Below are 25,394 nucleotides of genomic sequence, written 5' to 3' on the forward strand. Positions count from 1 at the left end.
ATATAATGGTGAGGGGTCAAGGGGCTATATGGCCCGGCACCCATGGTCAACGAGGGGCCACAGAACGTATGATATAGGCCTACCAAATAATCAAGGCCTGTTCTGAGTTTCATAATATACAAGAAAAACATGAAAATTTCATTTAAAGAAAGAGATCGATAATAATTGTCCCCGATGCCAGAACCGTGCCTCTCGAGGCCCTTGTGTGCATATGTTAGAGTAGCAGCTCCCTGGTTAAATAGACCAATGCATGGTGACCATGAACAATGGAATATTGGCTTCAGAAATACAGTATCAGAAGACTGTCGAAGAGTCACACAGAGGGTTCCTGAATTTGTGTGCCCGACCATAAATATCTGAAGATACTCGGAACGCTTTGCTAGCCTACAAAGACAAATTCGTGAAGAATGTTAGTATAGAGATCTTTAAGAAAAATCAGCAAATAAGCTAATACGTAAAAAACGATCGCCCAGTTCGTCCCATTAACCAGCGGTCTGCAAACTTTTACGCCCACGACCAAGTATCGTCCATAACGACTGAACCATGAACCCCACCAGAACACCTCCTCACGGAAGTCACCCTCCTCCCGGAAGTCACACTCCTCCCGGGAGTCACCCTCCTCCCGGAAGTCACCCTCCTCCCGGAAGTCACACTCCTCCCGGAAGTCACCCTCCTCCCGGAAGTCACACTCCTCCCGGAAGTCACCCTCCTCCCGGAAGTCACACTCCTCCCGGGAGTCACCCTCCTCCCGGAAGTCACACTCCTCCCGGAAGTCACCCTCCTCCCGGAAGTCACCCTCCTCATAAACAATGCCCAGAATGCATAAAGCTTACTATATGAAGTTGATGTTAAAAAAAAAATCATAAAAAAATCTTAGTTGATCTCCGTCGGCAAACTCCACTTCTGAGTTGTGCCACCGTCGCCCTAAAGTGTATGCTCTTTTTATGTGTCATGCTTGATGTATTCTTTTATATTAATACATTTGATTTCAATTTGTCTAATCTTTCGGCATTTGATCTTAAAAACAAATTAAACATTCGTTACTGCATGTATTTCTTTGTTTAAAAGTCTTTTGGGTGAGGAGAAAGGGCCTGAAGAGGGGTGGGGGGGGGGGATTTGAATGTGTTGATTTTGCAACAGACCGTTATAATTTTCTTACGGTTCATTAAGTGTAGTGAACGGTACCTTCTATATTTTTTTTCACCTTCCACACAGATTAAGGTCATGACAAGGGTAACGGTTATACAATTTTCGATATCGAAATATTCGTTGTTTGATTTATCCTGATGTAGGCCATATAAATGTCTTGAAAGGTGAATGGATAGGGAAGTTGGAGGAGTGTGGTAAACTCTGTCGATGTATGGTTTGAATTTTACTCACTCTGATTCTTGTTAAGTCTTTATCTTCTCTGTTAATTAATTAACACTTTAAGCACTATTGCCGTAAAAAACATGTAATACCATGAAAGGAAAAGTCTACACAAAAATGATGAAACAGTAAACACTTTCTTTTAATTGATTCTCAAATTTTCAGACAAATTCCTGCAAGTAAGTTTTAACCAAAATATTCACATCTTTGTATCTTATTTTTATATGCATATATATTTATATGAATATATATATCTGTACAATGTAGAAATACATAAAATAATTTTGGTCTCTAAAAGTAATCATCTTTTCAATAGGAATTGTTAAATAATTGGATGGAATCTTCTTTTCTCTTGCATATGGCTGTAAATGGACGGCAGTAAATATTAATCTTTTGCAAGGTGAAGTTTTTTCAAGGGAAAAAAAAGTGACAAATATTATCAAAATTATGGAAATGTCCATTTGGAAGTGCTTCTAGTAGACATATTTTCAGCAATATTAAAATGTAAACATACTAACAAGGTAAATACAAATTTAAATTACTATAAACAAAGAAATATCTATAAAATACTATTTTTTTGCAGGTATGAGAGTTTGTATGGGGAGGAAAAGAGCGGTGGTGAAGGCGAGACGAGTTAGTTGGGGGGTGGAAGGGGAGGGGGGTTGTATAACACTGGGAGAAGTTAGCTAGCAAGGAACTTTATTCTGGTATCACACATCAACATGCAAAATCAGACAATTGATCCATAAATGCAATATAATATAATATATAGGTATATAGCAATATTGTGCACAGAAGCTTAACTTTTTCAGCAGTTTATGAAAACAAAATTCATAAACCTTTAGAGTGCTCCAAAATTTATCAACGCTACAATTATCCCATAGCTTTGAACGAGGTGACATGTAAATAGGACAACAAATTTTAGAAAATTACTTTTAAAATTACTAGGTTGGCACTTATACTCCACTTTATAAATGCGACTAATTTTATCAGCAAATCACTAGAATAATACTTCATAACATTAGATGAAGTCTGTATTTTGTCCCTCCTCCCACCCTCAACCCCCCACCCCCGACTAATTTTTCCTCACAGGATTCCATCCCCTCTTTTGTCCCCTTTATATCCCCCATTCACTAACTTCCGAAATGCCTCTAATCTTGCACCAAAGGTAAAAATAAACTCTTTTGCTCAATCTCAATATGTTTTGATTACATATTCAACAATCAGTACATTCTTGGAATAACAATGCGTGTCACTTGGCGATCATCTCTCATATCCCAAAATAAACCAATCATTAGATAAATGACTGGGTACCTATTCAACAAAATAACTATAGCTATAAATACATATATATATACAGATATATATATATATATGCATCATTTGAAAAATTCAAAATATCTATATTTAGCATTTGGCCTTTGCCACCTTTACAAATGACACACTCAACATATATGTGTAACATCTCTTCTGCTAATGTGTCTGTCACATTCATATAGCACAATTTCTCTCTACACTGTATTAAACACACACACATCAAATCTTCACAGCCAGTGCTAAACTGTACAATATTTACAAAAGACTCTTAAGGAGTCTTGGTTGGACATAAAACTTCATCCGTCAAAAATTAATAAATAAATCAACTCGAAAGACGCGTGGATATCTCGTGATATATATAACCTCATCTCGATTAAAGTTTCTTGCAGGTATCGATACACTTACACAAAATGAATATTCATTTAAAAATACCACGACATACGAAGAGTTAAAATAGTGGGAACGGTTTTCGCATATCTACGTTTCACTCAGAGTCACGTAGACTTGTTTTTGGTCCCATATCTTCGGCTGCAACGTGCACGGTACGGATAGATACATAAACGGCTCCACTCTCTTGTATCTTAATTCCTTACATTCGTAGACGGGGCAGTCGTAGGTCGTGTCCGATTTTATCAGAGTACCCGACATAGGTCTGAAATGCTTATGAACTGGTTTAACCCACATCAACGGCAGTTTAACCCGAAGGGACCCTGCGTCGGGGGCACCATCTCTCGAGTGCGGTACCATGGTGACACGGTGGTGATCCCAAGATGCATTGTGAAGATAAAATCCAGAGACGTACACTCCCGCCTCTGGTGGTTGAGATGGAGGATCTTTGAAGGGCATTGTCTAGAAACAGGAGAAAATACACATCAATCAATTGTCTTAAAGATTATTCTTCAATTGAGTTATTTATTTATTATGTAGCAAACCATGAAATAAAATTAGAATAAGTGTCCTATAACAATGAATACCTGTGTGGTCCTCTGGAACATGACTATGAATTATAAAGTCAGTATTTATATTTGTAAATCCTGACCAAAGAATCACTGATACCTATTCTATCAGTCAAGATTATCTCAGTTATTAACTGTTTGAACAGATTAATACCAAAAACTTAGTATCCCCAAAAAAATTAATGCGAAATTTACTTCCTTCATTTACAAACTTCAAGTCCAGGCATAATTTTCTGTTTCTGATGTGATTATCAGTGGGGTGAAATAGCAATTAATTTGAACAAAAAATATAACAAACCAAAAAAAAAGTAGCATTGTGTTCCTTTAATGTTCAAATGAGGTGCTATGGGTAGATTTAAAGGTTGACTTTAGACACAAGGTTAATTTTCATATTTTTGGAGAACATTAAGAAAAGAAAAAAACACTGCTATTAGTCTAGGTTATGTTTCTATATTGCTTTTTAATTTTTGAGAAATGACCCTTTTAAAATCTGGAGTTCATCATTAGAGCGGCTGGTATACTTAGTCTAACTTAATAGGAAAATATAACAATTTTACAGCTTCAAAATAACACGTTTATGATGTACGACAAATTCTTCAAAAACAAATGTTGTTGAATGTCATCCCAAAGGTCATTCATATGAAATTTATATAGGAAATTTAGAAGAACATGTTTTGATTGAGTTATTAGAGTTTATAAAACAATGGATTAACATTAGCATCTAGACATGCCACTATGGAGCTGAAAGCCTCAACAATTTGACTTTAAAGGAGCATTCTGGTGGTTAAGCATATTTGTAAGGTGAAGATCTTGAAAATGATAAAAACTACAGGAAAAAAACATAACACTCAAAGTCTGTATTCACCCCCTTTAACTATGATACATCAATACTAAAATTCTTCCTAAATTCATCTTTTACAATAATTTCATTTTCTAAGATTTAATGCATTTGGAATTTTTGTCTCCCTCTTCCATTTACCTGAACTTCCATGGTTACATCTTGCACCTCCATATATTCTCTCCTGGCCTGCTCCATCAACAGAGCTTTCAAAAACCTCTTTGGTCGCAAAAACGCCGCAATCTCGTAACAGACGACAGCTTTTTCATTCTTCCGGTAACTCCGAAGTAACTCCATCTTTTGGATCGACTCTTCTACCAACTGTTCCGCTCTTAGGCCATCCCTCGCCCCGGGGTATCCCCACCCCTGGGGATAACTGTCGCGAGAAATGGCCTGAAAAACGGTCTCCAATTTCGAGTTCAGATAGATTTGACCGTCGAGAGCCTTGCCTAGCAGTTCTAAGTCTGACATGATTAATTTGAGTTTCTCGGAGAGAAGTTGAATTTCCGAGTTGACAAAGCTGTCGACGTGACTGAGATTGTCGGTGTAGGGTTGATCCGAGGGATCATCGACTTCACAGAGCTTAGCGTACATGGATGAGATTTTACTCCTCTCGGAGTCGAATTCCCTAGGAGACTCGAGATGCGGTTCGAGCTCGAGGTGGATCAGACTGGTTAACAGGAATCTGAAGGAGACAAAAAATAATATAAAATTAAATTAAAATATAAGTAGAGTTTAATTAAAAATTAATACTTAGGTAATGGACTAATATGAAATCAACATTTTCATGGTATTGCAACAAAATTTGTGATTTCATTATCAGGTGGATCACTTACTATGGATGTACAATAGCATTTGTAATTTTTAGACTTGAATTTCACACCAAACTTGCAATATATTTAATAAACATAAACCTAAAACATCCTGCCATTGTAAGACTGTATGTAGATAAGTAATGTCGTGGAATTCTTCTCTGTACATCTTTATGCTTTGTTCTGTCGTAATTATTGATTCCCCCGAGATAGCTTTCCAGCTTTTGTACATTAGTTTTCACATTTTAGAAATTTATCAAGTTATTATTATTATTATTAATCTATAGGTATTGTCTTTATTGTTGTTATGGTTATGATTATTGTTCTTATTCTTATTCAAACCCATTTTCAAAATATGCTAAACTGACCCCAAAAGTGGTCACCAAAAGTCAAATTTGTCGACTTCTTTTAATGCCAAATATAGGCGCAATAACTATAAATGGCATTCAAGAATATTTAAATCGCGATTTAAAAATGAACAATAAATGATAAAAAAGGGAAAAACCCCAAAGATGAAGTCCACAATACCTGCTCTGCCGTCTCTCGATGATGGCAGGAGCAATCTTCGTCAATCCAAGATGTAAAGGATCAATGTTTTCCTTCATCGAATCAAACATCAGCTGGAAGGCTGCTCTCTGATTCGCTGGTTTAGTAGTCGACCTCGTCGTGCTTTGAGACGGGTAGAGTAAAGACCCCAGCAAGCTACCTACACCCATGGAGGAGGGCAATTGCTAAAATGAAAGGAAAAAACATTTTGTTTCGGCATTTATTGCCTTATTGGTTCTATATATTTAATATTTAGGTTTTACATTTGTAAAGCGCTTTGAGCAGCTTTGCTGATTATGCGCTATACAAATATTACTTATTATTATTAATATTATTATTTAGTCAAAGAATAGCATTACCGGCTAAGCTGAATATGAGCTCTCACTAGATGGAAATTTCTGAAACCATGGACCTATACATAGAAATGACACAGGATGTAGGAGAACCCAACGGTTAGATCTAAGGCCAAAATTAGTCACAAGAAAAAGCATCCCCTCCACCCCAGTGGTGGACCTACAATAATTGGCACCCGAGGCGGATCCTTACTCTGTCACCCCATCCAGGGCATATCCAACCTGGGGGAGGGGTCTAAGGGGAGGGGGGTGTCTGATAAATTGTGAGGTGGCTTAAATGCAAACTGGTGCTATCTTTAGCAAAGCTTTGAACTGAATTCACCATGATTTGTTTTAACTTTTACTCCACTACTTAAAATGAAACTTCTGTTTTGGTCAGGTTGATCACCTTATATGGGATCTAAGCAAGGAGCAGCATTAGAAACATTTATCAAAAATTGGTTGTAATGCTGTCCCAACAAAGGGATCATAGAACTGAATTTAGCTATTACAATACCTGGACATCTCTCCATGGGATTAGCACGCTCTCGGCCAAAGATTTAATCGTCTCTAAGTCTTCGGGGTTGCTGGCACGGCCGCCATAAATGTGAGTTCCCACCATCTCGACGAAACTTGAGAAGTCTCTTAAAGGTATGGTACTGCTCGAGGTGACCAGGTAATCTAGAGCTGAGTACAAATCCTTTTCATCCCTAAAATATTAAAAATTAAAAAGTATGAAGGTACACTTAAAAAGTTTCTTGAACAAAGCATCGGTTGAATTTTGTAAGATCAAGAAAACTTTGAAATTTTATGATAACAAATTTATTAGGTTTTCTCAACAATATTCTCACTTTTTATTCAAGAAACTGCAAACTAAAGGTTATGAAAAAAATGTCAGTAATGGGATCATAAATTGAGCAGTTCTGCTGAGAATAATTTCTGAGGTTTGCGAACATTAAAATGAATCAAAGGTTGACTTGTGTTGGAGGGACTCCTAAAAATGGCAATGTAAACGTACTGAACATTATTTACTGCAAAGTCTAAACATAGTCCACACTCATCTTAAGAAATTAATTGTAACAAATATCACTTTTAATTAACTATTAACTACTTAACTATTAACTAGTTTGCATGACTGAGGACTCAATCACAAGGGTAATGTTTTCTGCAACAAATTTTAATAATTTCACAGCAACTTTAAATGAATCCACATAAAGTATAAGCGATAGTGTGATAAGTCTCGCCCTATTATGTCACCAAAAAAAATGCTTGTGGTTTGATCTATCCTTAAATAAATTCTTTTATACTCTTTTAAAGAATGTTATTTAATGAAATGAAGGCCAAGCTGAATATTGTAATTCTACCCTACAGGGAACAGTGACATTTCTAAAAGTAGACTTAATGCAGATTAAAAGAAAACAATAACAACAATGTACTCACAAACAAATCTTTCAAGAAATGTCACATTTACTGTCACAAGAAATGTCACATTTACTGCAAAAATTTGGTAAATCTCAATAACTTTACAGTAAGGTATTCCATTAATACGTTAACAGTGTAAAGACTAGATTCATGATATGTGTACTTTTTTTTGGTTTTCTTTGCAATTCTGAAAAGACTCACCAATAGTAATCTGTTTTAAATCCAAGTCCTGGATAATGAAGCCGTTGAGAGAGAATGGTGTGGAAGAAGGCCAGGCTGAATGTCATCTCATGAAGGAACTAGAGGAATAATAAATCAATTGAATAGGTGAAAAAATGTAAAATATTTTCAAGAATATTACATAGTATTGTAGCATAGAAATAAAATATTTATAGAATAGAATATTATACAATAGAATGGAAAGAAATAGATTACACATTATAGAGTAGAATTTGTAATGGTATTATAGAATGTTATAGACTAAAATATTACACAATAGCATGGAAAACAATAGATAAGATTAATGAAGAATAGAATGTTATATAATAGAATGGAAAACAGATAAGAATAATAAAGAATACAATATTATACAATATAATGGAAAACAGATAAGAATAATAAAGAATAGAATATTATACAATAGAATGGAAAACAGATAAGAATAATAAAGAATAGAATATTATACAATAGAATGGAAAACAGATAAGAATAATAAAGAAGAGAATATTATACAATAGAATGGAAAACAGATAAGAATAATAAAGAAGAGAATATTATACAATAGAATGGAAAACAGATAAGAATAATAAAGAATAGAATATTATACAATAGAATGGAAAACAGATAAGAATAATAAAGAATAGAATATTATCCAATAGAATGGAAAACAGATAAGAATAATAAAGAAGAGAATATTATACAATAGAATGGAAAACAGATAAGAATAATAAAGAATAGAATATTATCCAATAGAATGGAAAACAGATAAGAATAATAAAGAATAGAATATTATACAATAGAATGGAAAACAGATAAGAATAATAAAGAATAGAATATTATACAATAGAATGGAAAACAGATAAGAATAATAAAGAAGAGAATATTATACAATAGAATGGAAAACAGATAAGAATAATAAAGAATAGAATATTATACAATAGAATGGAAAACAGATAAGAATAATAAAGAATAGAATATTATCCAATAGAATGGAAAACAGATAAGAATAATAAAGAAGAGAATATTATACAATAGAATGGAAAACAGATAAGAATAATAAAGAATAGAATATTATAGAATACAATGGAAGACAAAAGTTTAGAAAAATAAAGAATAGAATATTATAGAATAGAATTGATGAGGGTAGGTTGGAGAATTCTAGAATATTCTAGATTATGATAATATAGAAAAGCATTTACTAAAAACACTAACCTTAAATTACATTAAATAATCTAACACAAAGGAAGGTCCTTAAATACTCTCAATGGTTAAACCTTGAAAACAGTTCCGATTCAAGCAATGTGTTTAAACAGGATTTAAGGATGAGATTCCAACATTGTAGCTGTTTTTCTGCCTTATTTGTGAGACAGAACACAACAATCAATCTCGATTTTGAGATGTTGGAGGTCCAACAATAATTAACAGTCGAACAACCCCTTACTGCTATGACTTGAGTCAAAATGTCTTGAATTTGTCATTAACTTTGCAAACATTTAACTACCATTGGAATACCAAAGGTACTCCTGTTTGCTATTTGTCATTGCTATGTATACATTTCTAGGCTTCATTCCTGCTGTAGATTCAAAACTCAATCTTGACTTGCACTGCAACAGACAAAAGCCAGTAATATTCATGTTGCAGTCAACCATCATATTTGTTTAAATATTATTTTATCATTATATCTTTGCAAAGTCATTTGGATTTTGGTTTCCTCTCTGTTCCAGTTTGGTCTCTACTCTGTTATTTAAGGGCAAAATAAAAGATGACCTTTCTTAAGTATGACATACCTTAGTGTTGCTAGCTGGAATTCTAACTTGTTCTGACTCTAGCCGTGAGTTGGCTAGATTGAAGTAAAACTGAAGAGTAGACTTGAAGCTGTCTGAGAAAGAGCAAGACCTCTTCACACTGTGTTGCAGGATCAAACCTAATGAGAGAAATAATAGTTGAGAAAAGGAATAAAAACAGAGAATACACGAAAAAGAAGAAAAAACCCCATAGAAATTCAGACAAATAACTCATAAAAGGAACAGATATTTTTGGTACATTCAAGGGAAGAATATGTATATATTTTTGGCGATGGGGGGGGGGAGTGGGACATGTGACCTATAATAATACATATGTAAACAATTTTAAGGTCTATTGGATCCACTCCTTGTAAAATTATCTGACTAGATATGAGCCATTGATTCCTTGCTTCTATAATATCGATGTGGAAAACGTATAGTTATGGAAATTAATTCAAAACTGTTTAACATCAGAATATCAGTGACTCCTGCCATGCCCGACTTGTTAAAACACTGGTTTACGATATTCCAAGAGCTGATTGAGTTTCATAAAGCGACACGCATCTCCCAGTTTTTCAAGCGCATGTTACAAAATAGTCATTTCAATCAAATGGAAAAATGAGCAATAAATTGGAAAAAAATTATTACAATTTAGATATTTGGAATCCCATTTTAACCATGAAGTTCTTTGTCTCTTTTTCATTATTTATAATTTCCCAGTCAGTTGTCTTTTGTTCTTATGTACTTACATAATTATATATGAACGGTCAAATTTGTCTTGAAATCCCTGCCCATTCTTTCTGGTGTTGCATCAAATGAAACCAGGGTATTATGATCCCTGGTTAATACTGTATGGTATGCAAGGTACTGTGGCTTCCGACTGGCGCCCCTAGGAAAGGAAATGCCTATATAGGGATCGCCACCAACTAAGCCCTGGATAGCTCAGTTGGAAGAGCCCTTGGCTTGTAACCCCAGAGGTCACTGGTTTGAATCCCCCTCCTACCCATTACTTTCTCTGCTCTTTTCCATTGCTTAGCATTGTCCCAGTCAGTTTTCTGTTGTTTGTTTACTTATGAGTTAGAGTTGTGTGTAAAAAAGGTCTATAACTTACCAGGGAGGTTATTGGCATTATCGGCATCCACAACCATGAAGAGGCGGAAGTTATCGTGGATGGGTGGTCTGGAGATGAAATGACCCTCCCTGCTGTTTCCAGGACTACCGCCATCGGAATTATCTTCTTCACTAGATGTTTCCAACAGGAGCTGTAGATAAAATCATAAAAAAATATAAATATTAAATTTTGAAAGTAGACCAAAGCTGACCAGTCGTTAATCTGACAAATTTGCTATTATTCAGAAGCAGCTATTTGGGTACTACGTAATTAAGCATGTAACTATTTATAAAATTAAGTCTGTAGCTTTTATCAATGACTCTGCTGAACAAACCTCTCAACTTGGGTATACACACCAGTGGCTCTATCATCAATTACAAACCTTGTTCAAACACCCAGTGGCTTGGTGCAGTGATTAGCATAAAAACCTGGTTCAGGCACCAAGTCAAAAGTGGGAAGCTGAGGGGGCTGCAGCATAGTGCAGCCAAGCTGCAGAGGACATAATCCTTTCTGCTCTGCAGTTCGCACTATGGGCACTGCTAAGTCTGCCACGATAATTTCTATTGTTTTATAATTATTCAGCCTAGCTGCAGGGGATTTTGCAGCTGATGCAGCTTGTCTTTCACACAGCAGTGATTATTTACAGAACCTGCTATAGAAACCAGTGGCTCCTTTCAAGGGCTATCATGAAATTTGTTTTAAGATACACAGGTGCCTCCACCCAATGGTTATTATGAAAGTTTAGTTTTGCACACAAGTGTTTATTTGCAGAACTTATTGAAGAAATGATTGGCTCCATCAAAATGGTTAATTATGAAACTTGCTAAATCATGGCTCCATCCACAATTATCACAGACCCAGAATTTACTAAGAATGATCATTTCTTTATATATTTTTTGGGGTATAATTTGAATAATACTTCACCTTCAACTCATTCATGAAATGCTCGTCCCATTTTTCCACAGCTTGACAATTTTCCAGCAACAGCCAATGTCCTCTCGACTGACAGAGTTTCAATAGCCTCGTTGCTTCCTTCAACTGCTCTGTGGTTCCAAGGGTCACCTTGTGGAAGTTCTTCTCCAGACCAGAATGGATGGATAATTTCTCAATCTCCTCTGTTGGGTTCACCGTGAAGTTACCTTCATTTCGAGAGAAAAACAAAAAGCAGACATTTATTTCTTTTCTCTGAATACATCTACTGATAAATCGCCATATAAAATAATAGAATAACGGTAAGATTTCCTTATCTGTGACTATTTCAAAGAGCAGGTCCACAGCTCTGGAATAGTCTTCCTTTACATTTCAAAAACAATTCCAGGATTTGTCAACTTTTCAGAAGTGACTCAAGTAATTTTTATATGTAAATGATTATCCCAGCTTGTAAACTCATGTTTTGATAACTTTTATGTTTCTTTCACTGTGTACCTTGCTTCTACATTGCTTTCTGAGCAGTCTCCAACTGGATATTCATAGTTCATAAATTTCATAAATTTCATAAAATTCATAAATTTCATAAAATTCATAAAATTCATAAAAATTATAAAATTCATAAAAAGGGAGAAATAATTATCACCCATGGACTGTTTAATAAGATACCTTCTATGCCAGATAATGAATGGTCCTGTTCTGTGTAGTTGAATCCAGGCAGAAGACAGAGAAGTGGCTTCCTTGGGCCTAAAATTGGCAACATGTTACCCAGGGAGAGATGGCCAGGGTTACTAACAGATGACCCCAGTTGATAAATGGTAACGTCGTGACAGATACTGGCAACCTGGGAAACATAATCATGAGAAAATCAAGTTGAATCTGACACAAACACACAACAAATGTACAATTGTGTTACATTGCCTCCACAGTAAGTAGTGTATACGTATATGTATATATATATATATATATATACATACATATATATATATATATACATATATATTTCACTATTTCACTCCCATCCTTCTCTTCCCTGACCCAGCTGACATTAAACTTACTTTTAAATGCCCATCAACAGAGGGATCAAGAGCCACATCAGGACTGGGGTTAATTTTGTTACCTCCAACTCTTTGAACTCTTCATTTTTCCTTAAGATTATTTATGAACATGAGAATACACTATTCTTTATATCATATTTCCTGGGTACCCTAAACTGGCCCCTGCCTCAGGTCTGTATCCCCCTGCCCCCCCCCTCTATCAGGCCTGCCGATTGACCAAAGGAACCTTAACAAGAATCATTAAAGGAAACTGACAGCGGGTGAAGCCAACATTTACTTTAATGTTTTTTTCTAAATAACCTCAAATAAGTCATTCATCAAGCCTTCCAAAAAACACATTGGAGTAATGTTATTTATACTAACAATACAGTTGCCTTTTATGCAAATTTTGTGCAAAAATGTCAAATAATTGGCACATGTGTTATCTGTGGTAGTTTGGTAATTTCAAAGATTGTTTTAACCTTTTTTCATAACCTCAAAGTAGTTCATAACCCAGAAATAACCAACAGGCAACATTAATTTTATTTAAGACTGTCTCACTTCCATTAAAGAATGATGATGACACTAGTTATTTCTCGCTCGTTCTCAAAGCTGAGAAAGGAACCTTTGAAGGCATCCAGCCATCCAGTCATTGTTAAAATATTTAATAAAAATGTTAACCCTGTGACAAGCACCTTATCAGGTTGAACTATCCTCCATAGAATAGCCTTCTGAAAGACAGATAGATTGGCCAGTAGGTTACCAGGGACAGGTGCCAACAATACTGGTTGGTGCTAGAAATTCAAACAAATGAAAAACAAAAGCAGATGTCAACAGATGTAAACAAATGAAAACAGATATATAAAAACAAAACAAAACCCTCAAATTCTCCAGTAATACAATCTAAGAGCAATTATTTGTATTAGTTATACAATCTAAGAGCAATTATTTGTATTAGTTATACAATCTAAGAGCAGTTATTTGTATCTCATTACAAACTTACAGACCCCTGGCCTACCTCCAACCAGACAGATTTTTATTGTCCATGTTTTTTTAATTTTCACCTTTTATTACTTTTCGTAACTATTGCATTATTCCACCCTAAGTACTATGATGTATATTTCTTCTTCAAATATATGCGTAATCAGAAGTTTATTAGCAAATTCAAGTAAAAACATAATATATATTCAGTCCAGAGCCTTATATGCAAATAAGCCAGCACTCAAGTGCATCCTCTAAGATATTGTTGTTGATATATCCTTGGAAGAGTAAAAGAAAAAAAACTTTCTCAAGAGAATTACACTATTAATATGACAAACTAGGAAAAAAGTCTGGCTCTAGAGAAGATCTGGCTATAGGAATGACACAGCAGGCCAACTAACTTTCATACACACGAAAATAAAGATTATTTATTTGTATGACGGGAGATACTACCCTGAAACTACTAACCAGCAGATCAAACACAACAACAACTGCTAGATACAAAAAGTGTCTTGTCTTTACAGATCATTTTCATCATGTTAATGTTAGCAAATGAATCTTTGAGCTTCAAATTTATATTGTACCTAGCAACATACTCTCATAAAAGCATAATACTTTAAAGGCATAGACTCAAACAAGCATAAAATGACTGCTCAGTCAGGAAACGAAAGGTTACGAAAAGATAAGTCTGTATTTTATTCTCACCTCAAAGTATTCCCTCCATTGCTTACTATACTGAACCAAACACTTTGTGAGACCATTGAAGGTTGGATGAATGGATTCTAAACTGAAACATTCTGACCAGACCTGTACACAGTAGAGACAAAAAGAAGAGCAATTACTTAAAAAAAAAACTGCTTTAATAATTCGAACAATCCTTTTGAGAAACTTTCACTAACACCTATTCCTCCGAATCAATTTGAACTGCTTCAATGGTAAAGGGAAAAAAACCTTTTAAAGAATAAGAATGATTTTAATTTCAAAACTGTGAGGGTTAAAATCAATCAGGTGTCAAAGAGGAAGAGGAATGGGAGGAGAGGCAGTTTTATTTGAAAATATATCAAAATAAAACTTTCCAAATTTCATGGATATGGAAAATATACCTCTTGTTTTCTCCCCTGTAATATAGGATATTACTGAATCCTATAGTAATACGCTATAGGATTCATATCACTGAAGTCTACAACGTCACCAGATTATACACACTGTTTGACCAAAAATATCCTCTCTGAATTCCTGTTTTTTTCTTATACCCATTTTTTATATCTACAGCATTACCAAGAAATATATTCAGTGGGGGAGGGGGGTGGTGGGGGGAGTAAGGGTCACCATTATTTAGTATTCATAATTATATGTAATGTTTAACAACAGAACTAAATATACTCTGTCTGACAGTGAACACAAATTTTAACACATAGACATTACCCTATCCCCATCCCATTTAAGATATCTCCTGTACCCTCCCAATCTGAATAACAACATCTTCCTTTACCCCATTCCTCCCCCCCCCATTTATTTTTTTATTTTCTGTCTCCTCTGCCTTTCTACCCACCAATGAATTAACCGTCACAATCCTTCTCTTCAGATGTACTATAGTTACCTTCTCATCCAGCCAATCGGGTTTCTGTTCTTCGATGACTTCCTTCGTCTCCTCCGTTCCTCCCACGAACATCCTCCACTCCTCCTCGGTCAGTTCCCCTCCGTCTCTCATCTTCTCCGTCGCGAACATGAACACAAACAGACCGCTGTGAAGAGGGAAGCACCACTGCTGCATCCACCGGTGGACGTGCCTCGTCAAATTATTCGTCAGTTCCACGGCCCGGGCCCTCGGAGCCGCGATGTTCGTCGGGTCCTTCTCCCGCGACCGGACGCCATCCCGGAACCATTCCTGGAAGCACCTCTGGGGCACGTAGTATGCCGGATGGAGTCTGTGGAGTTTCTGGATGGTGCGGTACAGGAGGGTGCCGTGACGGGCCACTTGTAGGAAGGGGTTCCGTCTCTCTAGTAGCTGGTTCTGTAGGGTGATGCTCTCTTGGAGAGTGACCTCCGTAGACAGGACCACCTGCTGATAGTGTATCAAGGAATCCAGCATGGATTCCTCGTCCAGTACGCCATGAGGGAGCTGCAGCGTCTTCTCCAAGATCTCCTCCTGTCATAAATAAGTGAAGATTGTCTCATGAAATCAGGGCTTATGAAATTCACAGAAAATTTCGGAATCAAATTTTCTTGTTTTAGCATGACAAAACATGGTTTGGATACTTAGAAGATCAGATGGGTATAAGAGGGAGAAATATTCCTTGCCCCCCTCCCCCCACACATCCCTAATCCTTTAATTTCGAAGTAGAGTCTGTTGACTTATGAGTTCACAAACTCAACCCCAATCTCTCTCCCCCCCACCCCACCAATCCCCCATTGTGTCCTGGCCTATTAAGGCCAACGTGCTTTCGACGGCTCCACAATATTGTTACCTCTAAGTATTTTCACTGACAACAATTCTGCCCAGGAATATTTAACCATTTAATAGACTTCTTATCTGTTCTTTGCAACAATAGCAAAATTCACAGCAAACTTTCTTACAGATTTTGATGTAAATTTCACACATTAACATAAATTCATCTTGCCAAACTTGAAACAATATTAAATTATGACAAAATTGTGATGTCAAAACTGACATCACCTATTGTAATGAAATTACATTGTTTTTATTTGCTTATGGTCATAAAATGAATTATTTACACACAAATTTTATCCAAAATTTTAAACAAAATAGGTCTCTGTTCTCTTTTGTATCTTTCTTGTTTTAGACTTTACATTTCTATTGTATTTTTATGGCATTTTCATTGATTTTCCTTCAAGTATCTGACATTATACATATTTTTTTTTCTTCACCTCAGCTTGAGCGATGGTCATTCTTTGGTCTCTGACGTCCTCTCTTATTGAACGAAGTTGGTTCTTGAATTCTGGTCTCTCTGCAGATAACACGTCATTCATTAAGATATCCTGAAGTCCTTTCTGGTCAACGGCCATATTGATGAGGAGGGTATCTCGGACAGGTAGAGGCTTCAAACCAGCTCCTACAGATTTCAGAGGATTATGAGGGGGGGGGGGGGGGAGGGGGAAGGGAGAACCAAGACAAGTTTTTAATATTTGGTATATTATAAAGAAATGGAATCTTCAAAAATGCAACCCAATTTTTTTAACATCCATTTCATTCAGGCAAAGTTTATAGAACAAGCTAACATAATTGTTGATTGCTGGCATAAAATATATTGATAAATTGATATGCAAATTATTGTTGACAAGTTAGAAAGGCAATTGACATGCCAAACTAATGCTGCATTATTAAAAAAAACAATGGCTCTCTGTATTGCACAAAGTCACCCATTGTTGAAATAAGTTCCATCAGAATGCATATTTTTGTGACTGTACTTGACAACCAAAGCTGTGGCAGCACGTAAGCGTGATCATATGTGATCACAGGTAAATCAAACACGTGAGCACGCATGGAAAACCTGTTTCTTGGGAACCAATTCCACCCAGCGACTCACATGTTTGGTGTACATGAAACAAGTGAAATGTGTTTTGAAAATGCCAAATGTAAAATATGTGACAAAGTGAGAAAATGTGTTTCTACATGTGGCATGCAAATTCATAAACCTTCAAAACAATACATTTGCACATTTTTTATTTATTTTTTAATTGATTGATTATTATGATAGCAGAAGTCGTAGCATTTGCACAGAATAATGCATTGACCATCTGACTGGACAATAATCTCAAGTTGAAACGTTACTGAAACGGAAGTGACCCATACACCGGAAATGACATCGGAACTAACCTTGCATACCCAACGGTACCGAGGAACAGAGCAGGAGCTTAAATTTGGGGTTGTACGCATACTCGTTGTTGCCGATGGCGATCTTCCTGACTCCGTCCGTTCCCACGGTAACGTTCCTGCCGAGGACCTCTCTGAACGGATCTACAAGTGGGGCTCTCTCAATGTGGGTCACCATCAGGGTATACCCCATGACAACAGCCTGGCAGAGCTTCACCGGAAGGGAGGGGTCATCAGAGGTCACCACCATCAGTTCCAAGGGGGGCTTCGGTATGTCCTGTTGAACGGTGGCGAGGGATACCTTGTCGGTCTGTTGGCTGCTGGAGAAGACGTCCGTCTCGGAGTCGCCCGGGGGGACGGCTTCCAGGAGAGGGGTCTTGAGCGATGCCTCGAAACCAAAACCAACGCTGATGAGAAAATTTGTGTCAAGACATTAACCATGAGAGATAAAGATCTATATCATATTTTTATCTCATTAATAATCATACAAAAAATATTGATTCTGACCTTACATTGCTTACCCACTCACATGCACAAGGTATCTAAATGAAGTTTCTTCTTGTAGTAGTTGGTAGTTCTGTTTCTACAATGCCTCATTTTCAGCACATGGAAGAGGCAAGGCTGTCTGAGGAGGGGGGGTGTTTCTGGGTACTCCACCACAACATTCATCTATAGATCTGTATCTCGTTTAAGGCTATTGTGCTTTGGGATATTCAACTCCAATTCACATTCCTGTAATACCTATAAAATTGTTCCATTACAGAAGTTCCTTGGTGTTTGTGGGTAGTCTGCTCAAACTCACATCCTTGCTATATCTATTAAACTGTATCCTTATTATAGTTTATGATGTTTTGGGGTACTCACACCAATAATTCACTTTCCTATATTTTTAAACTTGTACCTTGTAAGAGTCCTTGGGTCAGGGAAAGTCACATTCCTGAAACACCTGTTACACTGTAACCTGTTAGAGTCCTTGGTGTTTCAGGGTACTCCACACCAAATCACATTCCCTACAATGTCTGTAAAACTCTATTATGTTTTGGGGTACTCAACACTACCAATTCACATTCCTATAATATCTACAAATTTGTACCTACTTCGGGTCGTTGATCCACAGAAAGTCGCACTCCTGATACACCTATTAAACTGCACCTTGTAGCGCCCTTGTTAGGGTGAAAAATTCTATGTTTTGCGGTACTCACCACTACCAATTCACATTCCTGCAATCTCCGATAAACTGTACCTTATTAAAGTCCTTGGTATCTCTGGCTACTCCACACCAATTCACATTCCCTACAATGTCTGCAAAACTCTACTATGTTTGGGGTACTCAACACTACCAATTCACATTCCTATAATATCCGATAAACTGTACCTTGTTAGGGTCCTTGGTGTTTCAGGGTACTCCACACTAATTCACATTCCTTACAATGTCTGCAAAACTCTACTATGTTTTGGGGTACTCAACACTACCAATTCACATTCCTGCAATCTCTGATAAACTGTACCTTGTTACAGTCCTTGGTGTTTCAGGGTACTCCGCACCGATGCCTGTCGTGGTAGAACTTTCCATGTCAGTGGAGTCCTCAGGAATGTCTTCTTCATCTTCTTGACCTTTGACCTCTGTCTCCCTGGCCTCCTCTACTTCTCTCTCTGACACACTTTCCACTCTGATGTCCTCCCGGTCAAAGTCTGAGCCCTCGTGATAACTAACCATCCCTCTCTCCTGAAGCATCTTTATCCATGAAAAGGCCTGATCATTCGGGTCCAGAAGTAACGGCCAGTGCTGCTTCAGTGCTATCGTACAAGCTCTGATGTACAGTGCATTGTGGGTAGCATGGGCGTCCTCAAGGAGGGCCCTCTGTTCCCAAAACTGCTGCTCCTCTTTACTACTCAATATCGCTGCAATGACATAAATAACATAGAAATGAAAGGGAATAAAAATTTTGACTCATTTGCAAGCATGTCAACAATTTTGGAAGAAAAAACTAAGACAGATTAATGTAAAATCTATTGGTGCAATCATTTTGACAATAAAAACTGAAACAGTTGGATTCTATGGTTAAAAATTGAGCCCCCTCCCCAAAAAACTAATTGATTGATCCAATACCAATGACGGCAAGCTGTCCAAACTACATCATGATTGTAAATATTTGTCATATTGTTTTTATTACCTTCTAATGTAAAACCATTTCTAATTGGAATCATCTCAGCTTGACTAACTGGATCTATCCCCTTTTCAAAGTGGAACTGTCCAGTCTGAAAAGCCTGCATCCAATCAGCATTAAGTTTATCCCTTATGGACTGTTCCATTGGTCCATGATAGGTAGCACAGGCAGCTGCTATCAGGGCATCTCCTGTGGAGGTAGAGAGGTTACTCTGTGATTGCTCCAGAGCTGACCTCCAGGTCACATGCTGCGCATCCATATTCATCATTAAATGAGAGGCCTCTGCAATCTGGTCCTCCAGGGCCTGAGAAAAGCAGGAGGAAGCAAAAGATATAGTTAAGTTTAGTTTACATACCCAAGGATCAGGAAGCCTTACAGTAGCTTATTTGAGACCCTATCCCTGTTAGATCGTGGATGAACACTGGCTCATTTCAAACCTTCTCTTTTCGATAAGTGTTCAGAGGATAACGTGGCAGGGGTGTGAATTAGCTCCCATTCCTGCTCCCGAGACCGCCATTTAACGTCCCCATCCGACGGACGAGAGTGTATAACCCCAGCATCTGACCACTTTCTCAAATACTGAGGTAGGCAAAGGCACCCCATTCGACATCACTGCTGTGCAGCCATGACGAACAAAGAGTGAAGAACAGAAAACGAACCCCTACTCTCAAATTCACAAACCAGAAATACCAAATCCACGGAAGACTCCGCACATCACCACTGTACTGCAGCGATATCTGAATTGGTCAAGAGAATCTGGCTCCTGGCGGAAGTTTGATCCTGGAACCTAAGACACTCGAACTGCTGTACCAAGTTTTTGCCTTTAAGGTGCCTTTAAAGGGAGTGAAGACTCGTGCAAAAAGAAATGTCTAATGCCGGTAATCTGACCTAGTTTCGAATGAGGTGTAAGAGAAGTGTTAGACACCACCATCGATCCCAGAAAATACACACACAGCTTGCTACCGTCGGTAATTAGACACTAGTGTACAGTCAGTATACACACAGCTGGGGTCAATACTCACAGTACAGTGTACAAACGATTCAGCGATGGACATCTCAGGTCGAGCTAAAGATAACAAGGTATCACGTTTCATTACTGTCTGCCTTTTTGTAGCGACAAGAGTAAAACGTCACTTGCAAGCAACGGAAAGTTAACTTTTTAAAGATGGCGGCACGCTGTTTGGGGTGAGTCTTCAATGCCTTTAAAGTGTCATCAATGAAGTTCACTGATGACTGATCTCGGGGCCACAGAGAGACTTTGCGCTGCTCTGCATATGTTAGTATGACACCTGGCTCTTCAGATATTTTACTCCCCTTTTTGTGATTTATGTTTACTCCGAGGATAAAATGATTTTTTTTACCTTCATGGCTCGATCCAGGTTACGAACGTGAACAAGACACTCTTGATATTCTTTCATTTTTGCTTCAAGAAAACCTTGAACATCTTGGGCTTTCACTCGCTTCTGACCCAGATGACTTTGAGCCTAAAAACAAAAGGGAGAAAAGATAAAGAACCAGTAAAATATTATTATATGCTCATTTTTTTATTTTTTATTATTACTAGTCCTGGAGAATTAACATGTCTCAGTTGAAGAATTAACATGTCGTTGATGTGTTAACATCTTACCAGAGTCATTAATGGACATACTGTATCCCAGAAGGTTAGCCAAAGGAATTTTGATTTTGGTTGGGGAGGGGAGGGGGGGTTGTTAAAAGATGTTAAAGCAACAAAATACCTATGGTCCACCTCTCCTGTTAGACATAAGAAACTGGATTTGCCGCTGTTTTCTACATATGCCAGGCGAAACTTTAACCTTGATTTAACTTCACAATACAAATAATTTTAATTACTGTAACAACTTCATATTTCAGATATTTTATCGTCAAATTTACAACTACCCAAAAATCACTTGTTTTATTACCTACACAAGGTGTTGATATACGTAAAAGGAGTCGATTCGCTTCGAGACAGAACAATTGCAGAAAATGTCAAAATAATTCAGCTAACCTCATGAAGTTTGACCTCTGCCTCTTCCACCATGCTAATTTTAGGTCTCATGTTTCTGTGGATCGATGCATATGCATAGACGGCGTGCAACCACATGCACAAGGACCGGGCGGCCTGATTGGCCTTGGCTACGTAGTCCGGGTCGAACGTCTCATCTTGTATGAACAGCTTGTTCAGTTTGTGGAAGACGTGATCGGGCATGTTGGCTTTATCGTAGAATTCTAAATCCTGGAAGAAGTTATCCCTGTTGATGAGTGCTTGGCCACTTTGCCATCTGCAAGGAATGAAGGGGAGAGAATGCTGTGTGTATGACCATCACTAGAGTACTAAATGAAGTATATTAAAGGGAGTGAAGACTCGCGCACAAAGGAACGTCGTATGCCGGTAATCTGACCTAGTTTCGAATGAGGTGTAACAGAAGTGTTAGACACCACCATCGATCCCAGAAAATACACACACAGCTTGCTACCGTCGGTAATTAGACACTAGTGTACAGTCAATACATGCAGCTACGGTCAATACCCACAACACAGTGTACATAGCAGCGATGGACATCTCAGCAGGGAGTTGTTATGGAACTCCCTGATCTCAGGTCCAGATAAAAGATAACAAGGTATCACGTTTCATTACTGTCTGCATTTTGTAGAAACAAGAAGAAAACTTTCACTTGCAAGCAACGGAAAGTTAACTTCTTTTGTCAGAGGGCGGCACACGGTTTGGGGCGAGTCTTCAATGCCTTTAATGAAACTGAACTGAGGACCTTGATACTTCTCTTCAAGTTGTTAATTACTTTGGTGTGTCTCTATATTCACACATCATCCAATACTAGTCTTTCAAGTGCTGCTGTAAACAGGATGAAAACAACACAGAAAATGCCGCCAAACATACAGTAGCTGAAGATTAACATGATTACATAATCATAATCATTACATAAATCATCATTACATAAACATTATTACATCATTCATTACATAAATTATCATTACATTACATAAATCATCATTACATTAATCATACTTCATTACATAAATCATACATCATTACATAAATCATCACTACATAAATCATCACATAATCATTACATAAATAATTACATAACAAGATTAACATGATAACAAGTCATGATTAACATACATGAGCTGAAGATTAACAGTTAAACCTACCCAAAGGGTTCTCCAAAGAGAAGACAGAGTGCATTGACCACATTGATCACAGGTTTAGGAGGACGGGGGAAGGTCTTTATCTCGTTCAAGGCCGAAGAGTCCAAACTGCGAAGCGCATGCAGGGCTGCCTCGTAGACAGGGTTGACCTGACGAAATTAACATTCAAAATTAATATACTCAACGAGTATACATGAACGAAATGAACAAAATATAGTGGAGCTGTCTGCAAAATTAATAAAACATGAGATTACAGAGGAAAAGAAGTAATTATGTAAATACTAGGGTGATTGTACCAATCCATATTCTACTATCTTTCTTCCACAAAACCTTTGAGAATTTAATAAGTGTATTTTAACAGATTATAAATATTTGAAGTTTCAAAGTCTCTTTCATAAATAATTATTTAATTAAATAATTATATTAATTAATAATTAATTATGTAAGAGACTGTGCACATCAATTTCTGTCTCTTGTCTTTCTTATTAACATGTTCACTGACATTTTAAGTCTCTTTCATAAATATTTATTTAATTAAATAATTATATTAATTAATTATATTAATTAATTGATTATAAAAAGAGACTGTGAACATCCATATTTGTCTCTTGTCTTTCTTATTAATATGTTCACCGACATTTATACATCCTTTCAATCCATCAACTGACAATATTTCTATCAAAAAGCCTCAGGGAGGACTGAAAAAAGATCACAGTGGATTAAACGAAGGTCTCGTTTTTACCCGATCTAATTCTGCTTGAGCCTTCTTCTTCATATCCATCAGCGGTTTCTGCATCTCTGTAATCTCGGCTTCGTCGTTCGAGCAATGACCTTTGGCCTGCGGGGAAAGGCAGAAAAGACAGATGTAACATATAAAATCACACGACACCTTCCATTAACCAACCCTGTCTCTTGTTTTTCTACCTGAGGATACGTCACAATGGTTTCATCTAAAGCAGGGGTTCCCTAACTGGGGTGCATGAACACCCAGGAGGTCCATGAGTCCATTCCAAGGGGTTTCTGAGATGTTTTTGAAAGTCAAACCCAGAGTACTTTTTGTTGAACTAAAACTGATATATCATATAATTTAGTAATGTACAATATTACACTATGAACTTGATCTTTTACGAAGCACTGTTATACGTATTATAGTATAATAATGACTCAGATCGTGTCTCAAAAAGTTGGGGGTTCGTGGACAACTCTGACATCCACAGGGGATTCGTGGGGGGATAAAGTTAGGGAAACCCTGAATTAAAGGATCATGTTTCGTTCAATGAGGCATTGCATCTCAAGAAAGTCTGCAATCTTTCTACTGCTCCAACATGATTACCTAAAACAATTTAGGTTCTAGTTCATTGATACACATGATTTGCTGTTTAATGACGGAGAGGCCTAGATGGGCCCAGATATAATATAAGTTACTGACAATTCAGAATGGGTTGGTTAATGTTAAACGGGTTAGATATCGTCAGATCGTATCAAATTTTGAATCACCGCTCTTTCTTGTTCCCCTGCCACTAATTTCCCTTTTGAGTTTAATAATATCCTTTTACCATATATTACCTGATTAACAAAAGCAAACTTTCCTAAACTGACTATTTAATCAGATTCTAAAGTCTCAAGTTCTGAAAATTACATAAAGAATATATATAGACACCAACTGGTCTAACTCCTGTCTTAATATCTTCTGTCATTGCAAAGAATTTAACTGATTGAAATTCTTGAACGGAAAAGTAAAGTAATATGTGGTGAAACATATACAGTCATTTAAAACTGACTATTTTTTGTTTCCTTCTAAAAATTTCTTAGCAATCCTGAGAAAAATTAACACAACTGCAGGATGGCATTGTTTAAATGATAATCAAGCATTGTCAACATATTACATCACAATTAAATATTAGCTTGAATTAGCTTCATTTACAAAAGCGACAAAGCTAAACAGACATAAATCATTTGACAAAAACACCAGTTTACTCCAGTCTGTACCTTTTACACAACATGAATAACATGACCTAGTACGAATAAGCAGAGAGAGGCTGTGGATGCAACGCCTTCTCACCATTCAACCTCATGAGCTCAATATTCAAGAAGGACATGACTAACTTTTCTTCTGTTCCCCTCCTTCTCCCCTTGTTCCCCCCGGCCCCCCATCACTCCTCTTCTGATAGCTCTCTTCCACCATTTTTCTCCACACCTTTCTGTCTTTGCCCTTCTCCAGTTTATTCCCTTCCCTTAATCCTCTCTTTGTCCCTTCCCTTAATCCTCTCTTTGTCCCTCCACTTGTATCTCTTACCTCTCCTCTTCCCCTGTTGGTTTCTTTCTTTCTTCTCTCCATCCCTTGTCTACTAATCCTCTTACATCTATCTCTTTGGAAGCAGGACACTTCGCCCAACAACCATTTCGCCCAACTGCCATTTCGCCCAACCTTACCATTTCGCCCAACCAGCCTGGTCATTTCGCCCAACCAGCCTGGTCATTTCGCCCAACCAGCCTGGTCATTTCGCCCAACCAGCCTGGTCATTTTGCCCAACCAGCCTGGTCATTTCGCCCAACCTTGATTAAATATGATA

At 37.2% G+C, this 25,394-nt stretch overlaps 1 protein-coding gene across 1 annotated transcript in view; it reads right to left on the reverse strand.

The window, feature by feature from the left end:
• Positions 1-2,478: 2,478 nt before the first annotated feature.
• The window catches only part of LOC139959165 (dynein heavy chain domain-containing protein 1-like), a 91,693-nt gene continuing 68,777 nt past the window's right edge, over positions 2,479-25,394 (reverse strand). The window contains exons 68-87 of the mRNA XM_071956764.1: positions 23,564-23,659; positions 22,825-22,970; positions 21,662-21,935; positions 21,015-21,137; positions 19,660-19,957; positions 18,994-19,387; positions 17,489-17,892; positions 16,540-16,724; positions 15,251-15,799; positions 14,356-14,457; positions 13,365-13,463; positions 12,302-12,476; positions 11,630-11,844; positions 10,706-10,856; positions 9,598-9,734; positions 7,793-7,890; positions 6,687-6,879; positions 5,820-6,022; positions 4,621-5,164; positions 2,479-3,534 (exon numbers count right to left, since the gene is read on the reverse strand). Of these exons, the coding sequence (XP_071812865.1) occupies positions 3,163-3,534; positions 4,621-5,164; positions 5,820-6,022; positions 6,687-6,879; positions 7,793-7,890; positions 9,598-9,734; positions 10,706-10,856; positions 11,630-11,844; positions 12,302-12,476; positions 13,365-13,463; positions 14,356-14,457; positions 15,251-15,799; positions 16,540-16,724; positions 17,489-17,892; positions 18,994-19,387; positions 19,660-19,957; positions 21,015-21,137; positions 21,662-21,935; positions 22,825-22,970; positions 23,564-23,659 (4,758 nt within the window). The 3' untranslated portion in view covers positions 2,479-3,162. The remainder of the gene's footprint in view (positions 3,535-4,620; positions 5,165-5,819; positions 6,023-6,686; positions 6,880-7,792; positions 7,891-9,597; positions 9,735-10,705; positions 10,857-11,629; positions 11,845-12,301; positions 12,477-13,364; positions 13,464-14,355; positions 14,458-15,250; positions 15,800-16,539; positions 16,725-17,488; positions 17,893-18,993; positions 19,388-19,659; positions 19,958-21,014; positions 21,138-21,661; positions 21,936-22,824; positions 22,971-23,563; positions 23,660-25,394) is intronic.

This window comes from Apostichopus japonicus, chromosome 18, assembly GCF_037975245.1.
Source record: "Apostichopus japonicus isolate 1M-3 chromosome 18, ASM3797524v1, whole genome shotgun sequence".
Taxonomy (NCBI): domain Eukaryota; kingdom Metazoa; phylum Echinodermata; class Holothuroidea; order Aspidochirotida; family Stichopodidae; genus Apostichopus; species Apostichopus japonicus.